General features: G+C 50.9%; 1 protein-coding gene across 2 annotated transcripts; it reads left to right on the forward strand.

Annotated features, from left to right (window-relative positions):
* Nucleotides 1-439: 439 nt before the first annotated feature.
* NKX2-1 (NK2 homeobox 1) lies at nt 440-6,514 on the forward strand. 2 transcript variants are annotated; one of them, XM_081951432.1, is made up of 3 exons: nt 440-845; nt 2,008-2,375; nt 3,500-6,514. In XM_081951432.1, the coding sequence occupies exons 1-3, from the start codon at nt 760-762 to the stop codon at nt 4,189-4,191; spliced, it is 1,146 nt and encodes a 381-aa protein (XP_081807558.1). In that variant the 5' UTR covers nt 440-759; the 3' UTR covers nt 4,192-6,514. The 2 variants fall into 2 exon arrangements, with proteins under 2 accessions (XP_081807558.1, XP_081807559.1); XM_081951433.1 differs by lacking the exon at nt 440-845 and adding an exon at nt 1,213-1,255.
* The last annotated feature ends 1,364 nt before the right edge of the window (nt 6,515-7,878 follow it).

A 7,878-nucleotide genomic window follows, 5' to 3' on the forward strand; every position in this document is an offset into this window, starting at 1 on the left:
AATTACTAAACGGTTGAAGCTTGAAAATCACCGGGTTAACTGCCCCTTAGCTGCCTTCTCTCCCCCCCCCTCTCTGTTTCCGAGAATTGCTTTATTAAATTAGGTACCACTAACGTGCCAGGCAAGGATACAGAAAATCTGTCTCCCTCCCTTCCCCCTCCGCCACCTTCCTCTTTTCCCACCCACTCCGTTTCCCGGGGAGAAGAATACGAAACGCGCACATTGAAAAATAGCTTCGGAACAAGGAGGCGCGGCGGCTGGCGGCGGCGGCGGCGGCGGCGGGTAACACGAGGCAACCAAAGCGGCCTTGGGTGCTTCTAGGCGTGAATAAGGGCCCGACCCAACCCACGCCTGCCCCACTCGCGATGAGGGCGGGGAGGAGGAGTCTCCGAGGCCTCCGACGAGACCAGGATTCTGTCTCTAAGTCCTGCCCCCCCACCCCCCGAAGCAGGGCATCTTGACCCGCTGGTGGATCGGGTGCTGGATTAAGACCTCCGCCACAGCGCCGCCAACTTGGACTCCCGGTTTGTCTAGACACCGAAGTGACCGCAGTTCGTCTTAGCGAAATCTTGGGAAACAAGGACCTTATTCCGCCCTGGCGGAGTTGTGGGGGTGCGGGTGACCTGAGGCTCTTTGCCAGGCCTGGCGTCTCTGATTCATAAGTTATGGCGAAACGCCGCTTTGTAAGCTTTAGATGTGGCCCGAAGGAGTGCGTGACACGGCGCCGATTGGAAAATAACAAACGGCCTCTTAGTCTTAATGTGTTTTCCAGCAGCCCCTCCGTTCTTATACAATTGCTTGACATGTTCCCCCCCCCCCAAACTTCCAGCTTTCTCCTGTTTGAGGTAACACGCGCGGCGATAGGATCATGTGATTGCATGTCTTTGGCAAAGTGCGGAGTGGCGGGCGGGCGGGGGAAACGAATGCACGGCGAGAGTCGGACGGATAAGCTTCCTAGAGGCTCAGCGGCAGCTGACGCCTCCTAAGCAGCCCCGAGAAGGCGCAAGTAGTTTCCTCTAGGAAAGCCAGTGCCTCTCCCGAGAGGAGCCGTCCAAAGTCTGGCCCGGGACCGCCTTGCGGCCAACTTGGCACTGTCTGCTCGGGAACTGTTCTTTTCTCTCTGTCCGGGCTTTCTAACGGAGGCGGGGGCGAGGGCGAGGGCGGGGGCGAGTTGAGGTGGGGGGAGACTCGATCCAGTTCTTCAGTCCTGACCTTCCTCATTCAGACGGAGGGAGGAGGAGGAGGAAGAGGACTGGTAGGGCGGAAGCGCATGGAGCCGGGGGGGGGGGTCGCAATGGCGCGCGGGGTGTGTGGGTAGAGGGAGAGGTTGGTATCGGAACTGGTTTGCTTTCCAGACTTATCCACGGGAGGAGTGATGGTTGGGGGGAAGCAAGCAAACAAGAAAAGATGAATGGAACCCTCTCCCCCATTAAACCCTTGGGATTTTTAAAATACCCCCTTCTTGGGGATAATCTAAGGGTTAGATTCCCCTCCCCCCTCCCGGAAATAAATAAATAAATGAACAAAATCGGTTCGGTTTGGGGGAGGGGGAGGCATAATTTTATTTATTGTGTGCGTGTGAAAAGACTAACCTGTTTCTTAAAAAGTACAGAAAACGAAGAGCAAATCCTGAGAAGTAAAAAAAAAACCAAAACTTAAAGGTGTTTACCTTGTCATCAGCATGCACGCTAATTATCTTGGGCAAGATGCGGGGATCTATTGTCTTGTTGCTTTAGAGCCTATGCCCCGCCTCTGGTGGCAGCCTAAAACCTGGCGTCTGGCTAAAACAAACGAAAGGCAGCTCTGAGCCTCCACTCCATCCAATTAAGGCGGACTTGGTCCACTCGGTTACGTGTTCATCCAACAAGATCGGCGTGGAAGCAACCCAGCAGAATATTTGGCAAAAAAAAAAAAAGCAAAAGAAAAGGAGAGAGAGAGAGAGAGAGAGAGAGTGAGTGAGAGAGTTTTGCCTCCCCTTTCCCTTCTTTTCCCCTCCTCTCCCCCCAGCCGCCGAATCATGTCGATGAGCCCAAAGCATACGACTCCTTTCTCAGTGTCTGACATCTTGAGCCCTTTGGAGGAAAGCTACAAGAAAGTGGCCATGGAGGGGAGTAACTTGGGGGCTCCTCTGGCAGCGTACAGGCAATCCCAGGTGGCGCAGCCGACCATGCAGCAGCACCCCATGGGCCATAACGGGACGGTCACCGCCGCTTACCACATGGCAGCCGCCGGGGTCCCCCAGCTGTCCCACACCGCCATGGGCGGCTATTGCAATGGCAACCTGGGCGACCTCCCGCCTTACCAGGACACCATGAGGAACAGCGCTTCCGCCACCGGATGGTACGGAGCCAACCCGGATCCCCGCTTCTCTACAAGTAAGTGCTCGCGGCTCCACGCCCCCCCAACCTCTTCCCCGCTTCAGGGAGGGATCGCGGCGCGGCCCTAGACAGGTGGAACAGGTGTGGGGTCGCTGTCAGAGCGGCGATCGGCGAAGTGAGGCTGGAGAGATTGGGTCCGCTTTTCTAAAATCGGCCCGGGTTGCCTCCCCTCCTCCGGCACCCCTTCCCCTCTTCTCTGCTCTTGGGCCGCCTCATTTAAGGCGCTTCCAGACTTTGAAGGCCGTGGCAGCTTCTGCTGCTCCGCGAGATGAAGAGATCTGGTGCCCAGGATGAATTGCAATCGGAGCAGGGGGAAGGAGGGAGGCTCGCGCGTTCGCAGGCGACCGCTGTAATGGGCAGAAATCGGCGAAAAATGGTGGGAAATCGGCGATGCCTCCTGCGTACATCAAGGATGAGAGGGGAAAACGAAATTCAGGGCTGTTGAGGAGTTAAGGTAATGCTTTTCGGTAGGGCAGAATACACGAATCCGGCCAAATTACACTGGGCCTCCAAAGCCTTTGTCTACAGTGGGAATTTTATCTCAACTTCGGAACAACAGAGTCAATAAGAGCAATAACGCCTAACTTTGTAGATGAGGAGACGGAGAGGAATGCGCTCTTTTACTCAACATATACCGCTTATGATTCTGAACCGGTTTCTCGGAGGCAAATGCGCCCGCGAAAGCAACTGATAAGGACAGAATCGTTAAATGTTGTCTACACCAGCAACCCTTCCCTCTTAATAGGGCTTCTTCTCCTCTCCAGATCTTCCTCTCGCAGGGTTTCCAGTGAGGATGCTTAGGGCCTGGGCATATTTGGGTGATCTGATTTAAACTTCACGGGAAAGCTCCCCTATGATATCAGAAGCCGATCTCTGCAGGTTCTTAAGTAACCCTCGGGCGGTCTGGTTTGGTTTACTCTTGGCTTGTTATTTGTGCTTAGGCTTTTTAAAGGAATGAAATGTCTGGCCACCCGGCAAGCGTGCTTTATTTTCTGAGGGGTGGGGGGAAGGGGGGAAAAGGGGAGGCTTTGGGCTTCCTGGATTCGGAGGTGAAAAAAAACTTTGAGCCGGCCTGGCCAGCGGGCGACTAACTCTGCCTGTCTGGCTCTTCTCGATTGCAGTCTCCCGCTTCATGGGCCCTTCGTCCGGCATGAACATGGGCGGCATGGGGGGCCTGGGCTCGCTGAGCGACGTGAGCAAGAGCATGGCTCCACTGCAGAGCGCGCCTCGGCGGAAACGCCGCGTCCTCTTCTCGCAGGCCCAGGTGTACGAGCTGGAGAGGCGCTTCAAGCAGCAGAAGTACCTGTCGGCGCCCGAGCGGGAGCACCTGGCCAGCATGATCCACCTGACGCCCACCCAGGTCAAGATCTGGTTCCAGAACCACCGCTACAAGATGAAGCGCCAGGCCAAGGACAAGGCGGCCCAGCAGCAGATGCAGCAGCAGGAGGGCGCCTCTTGCCAGCAGCAGCAGCAGCAGTCACCCCGCCGAGTGGCCGTGCCGGTCCTGGTCAAAGACGGCAAGCCGTGCCAAGCGGGCTCCAACGCACCCTCCACGGCGCTGCAGGGTCATCACCAGCAACAGCAGGCGGCGGCCACCGCCATCACCGTGGCCTCCAACGGGGCCAGCCTGGGACAACATCCGAGCCACCAGGCCAGTAGCGCCGGGCAGTCGCCAGACCTGGGCCAGCACGCGGGCAGCAGCCCCTCCGCCCTGCAGAGCCAGGTGTCCGCCTTGTCGCACCTGAACTCCTCCACCTCGGACTACGGGACGGCCATGTCCTGCTCCACCTTGCTTTATGGCAGGACCTGGTGAAAAAGACCGGCCGGCCCCGCCTTCGGCCGGCGCCCGCTACCCCTTTCTCCCCGAACGAGCTGACCTGCCCCCGGCCTCCCACGAGACCCCTCCCCTGACGTTTCCCTTTTCTGTTTGTTTGTTTGTTTCGGAGAGGCAAAGGGAGGAGAGGAGAGGATGGGGCCGTTGGCTTTGGTCTCAGTCGGAGCAAAAAAAGAAGAAGAAGAAAAAAAAAAAGAGAGAGAGAGAGACTGCTCTCGCAGTGGCTGCCGACGAAAGTCGTCCGGGGAAGTTGAGGGCCTTGGAAGCCATTCGGGACCGCTGACGCGGCTGACTCCATTGGACGCTTGTATGTATATACACAAACATTTGGGCGAGGGGTGGGCTTTCCTCCCCTCCTTCGGGATAGTTAACATCGGCACCTCTGTGTAGACACCAAGTCCCCCGATTCGGGAAAGGGAAGGAAACGCAGCGACACTTTGGCGCCTTAACATCAGCTCACGAACTCGTAGCTTATACGGTCCATCACAAACCGTGGACTAAAACCCATAGTTTTTAGCAACCTGAATATTTTGTTGATTTTTGAAATATATGTGGAGCGAGGATCTATCAAACAAATCAAAGCTTTTTGTTTTTCTTTTTAATTTTACGGGGGAAAGCCACTTTTAAAAATGGATCTCCACAGAACCTTGACATTTTGGGGCAGTTTAGTCTTTCTTGATGCTCTTTCTTTCCTTCCTTCCTTCTTCCCTCCATCCTTCATTCCCTCCCTCCCTCCCTCCTTCCTTCCTTCTTCACTGTCTGTCCTTCCCTCCTTCCCTTCTTTGCTACTTATGTAGATATATTTGGCTTTAAATATATTTCCTAAGAAGCGTCTAATAAATTATAATTATCACCGACATTCCTTATTGCCTTTGGTATTTTTCCTGCTTTGTAAAAAAAAAAATGCAGAAGGGAGTTGAGTCTTGTCAGAAAAATTCTCCCAAAGGCCCGCTGAATTTCACGGGGGAAATGTCGCGGCCATTTCAACGGGATATACGAGCAGGTCCCTGTTTCAGGAAAAGTAAAAAGCAAAGCTACATCGTTGGTTCATGCATTCCCGATTAACTCTACCGTGAGGGAAGGGAGTCCAAGATAATGAGAAGACAAGCAGACAAGGGGATCCAAGTGGCGTCATTCATAGACGAAAGACAATATTTGCAGACCTACTAATTGAAATCCCCAAAAGGAACATTTAAAATACTGTTGATGCTCAGGGTGGGAAAGCTAACAAGGGACGTACTAACAGGTAAGGGGAGAACGTTAGAATCTTTTTTAAAAGTCCGCTTTTATTAACTTGTAAAAAAAGAAAAGAAACATGCCCATCATTTCTACAAAGGTTTCCTATGTAATTGTACTTTGGGGGAAGTATGAGTATTTTTTCCATGGGGTCGCGATGGGTCGCAACTAACAACAACAATGAGTATTTTAAAACATCTTATTTATAATCAAAATAAAACATAGTTTTACGAAGGCGTATCCTGTAGTTTGACTTAACCGCAACACGGGAGACACTCCACAGAGTTGGTAGGGACCGAGATAGACGCGCAACTCTTCCCACTCCCCGCCTGACGCTGGTACATGTTGAGGAGGAGGAGGAGGAGGAGGTGTGTGGACCAGATGTAGCTTCCCAAATCTTGGTGAGCGGGAATGGATCTGTCCTTGGTTGGCTTTAGAGGCAGAGCAGGTCTCAGAAACGGTCTGAAAACGTGCTGAGCAGGACTTTCTGACTTTATAAGCTACGGCAACCCAGTCTACCTTGCTTGTTCAGGGCTGATAGAAGGGAAGGGAAAGGCTATTTCCTCGCAAGATGGCATCGCTCAATCTCCTTGGGGCAACAGGAGTGTAATGTTAGCGCACCGCCGGTTGGATGATATTTTCAACCTTATGGAGAGGCGGCCAGAAGAGGAGACCTTCCTGGACTGGAGGCTGGATTCGCCCCCCAAGCCTTTTTTTGGGGGGGGGGTTGTTTCTAAATGACTTTCTTCTCTCTTTTTATGTAAGAATCAGTTCTTGGAAATCCAGAGTAGGGATTTGCAATTTGCCAAAGGCCAACGCGGGGGAAGGGGGATGGCCCTCCGGCCCAATGGTGGTTAGAGCCGCCCAGTTGGCGAAGAAAGCCGGGGACGTTCTGGACGCGAGGTGGTTGTCGGCTAATAGCTGAGAGTGTAGGGGTAAAAAGAGGGGAACCTTCCACTTTAAAGGAAAGGGACGAGAATGGTTCCCGTCTGCAGGCGCTACATGTGTCAGCAGAACGTAATATCCTATGATTTCCTCTTGTTTAGATAGAGAGAAAGCATGAAAACAGAGCAAGAAAAGAAAGAGTGAAAGAAAGAGAAAGAAAGAAAGAATGAATGAATGAAAGAAAGAAAAAGAAAGAAAGAAAGAAAGAAAGAAAGAGAGAGAAAGTGAGTTTGGTCAAGCTCAGGAGAAACATTTCCAGCTGTTCCCTTCCTCCCCTTTTGCGAGATCTATTTTTTTCTCCGTCTTTTACAGCTCTGTGCTAAAATTAGCATCTTCAGAGCCCAAAATGGAGCACTCAGAGCTGTCATTTGAAATCCTAATGTGGCTCCTTTTATTATTATTTTTTTCTGGTGAGCTTCTCTCTCTCTCTTTTTATAAAAAAAAAGGAAAATCTGCATGCAATTCAAGGCTTGGCTAAGAAGAATCAGCAGTGGGATGGGCGGGTGGGGTGAGTAATAGCCCATTAAATAGCTCCGTATCTTGGGAATGGAAACATCAAGGTGTGGAAGATGGGATAACAAATCAACCTGTCTTTAACTGTTGAAAAATATACCCCCCTCATCCCAATATATCCATTTTGGGGTTTACACTAACAAGGCGAGCTGACGAGCCGCTGGGAAGCAACCATGGGCATATTCCTAAATTTTATTGTATTTCCTCTTACCTCCTTCCTGCACATTAATGTTGCCTTAAACTTGGACAGGGTTCCCGATCTCCTGCTTTCTAGATAAGTGTAAAAAGGAATTCCTGGAGCCAAGCTCTGTTCCAGAAAAATGTTTTCTTGGCTTTTTAAAGAGGGGGGGGGGGGAAACCTTTGGGGAAATAAAAGGTCTGGCATTTCTGGTCAAATTCATAAAACACATATTTGGAGGTGGGGACTAATGGATGTAATGGGTGATTGTGTACACCGTCTTATCTTTCTGCAACTAGATTTAGTTTCGATTAAATAAACTGGCTTCCACTTTGTCTGGGGTCGGCTTAGATTAAAGTCTATTTGCTTGTTTCACCGAAAGGTGAATTCATCTCTTGATAGACCTCTAGAGTCCAAGCAAACACAATTCAAAGGTTATTTACTCAGTCAGAAGAAATGCAAACAAAACTGTTCTAAGAAAATTACAGTTCCTTCCCTTTTTAAAAGGAGAAATTATACCATTGCTTCATAACTTTCCTTTCAGGGTCAAGCTTTGGCTGATTGAGGCACATCTTTCTTTCTTTCTTTCTTTCTTTCTTTCTTTCTTTCTTTCTTTCTTTCTTTCTTTCTTTCTTTCTTTCTTTCTTTTAGGGCAAAAATATGTCATACTGAAATTTCTTTCCAGAGACCTGTAGAGTATCCAAGCAAATTCTCGTTCGTTCTTATTTCTGCACTGCCACAGCCCCAAAAATTTTCATTTTGCTTTATAAAAGTATTGTTTGCATGTTAACCTT

This window comes from Natrix helvetica, assembly GCF_964273705.1.
Source record: "Natrix helvetica genome assembly, chromosome: 1".
Lineage (NCBI taxonomy): Eukaryota > Metazoa > Chordata > Lepidosauria > Squamata > Natricidae > Natrix > Natrix helvetica.

Excerpts from the sequence above, each read along its gene's own strand:
- NKX2-1 (XM_081951432.1), top strand. The coding sequence starts at position 760 with ATGTGTTTTCCAGCAGCCCCTCCGTTCTTATACAATTGCTTGACATGT. Across the intron at positions 846-2,007 it reads CCAGCTTTCTCCTGTTTGAG|CCGCCGAATCATGTCGATGA; the intron begins GTAACACGCGCG and ends CTCTCCCCCCAG. Across the intron at positions 2,376-3,499 it reads GGATCCCCGCTTCTCTACAA|TCTCCCGCTTCATGGGCCCT; the intron begins GTAAGTGCTCGC and ends TCTCGATTGCAG.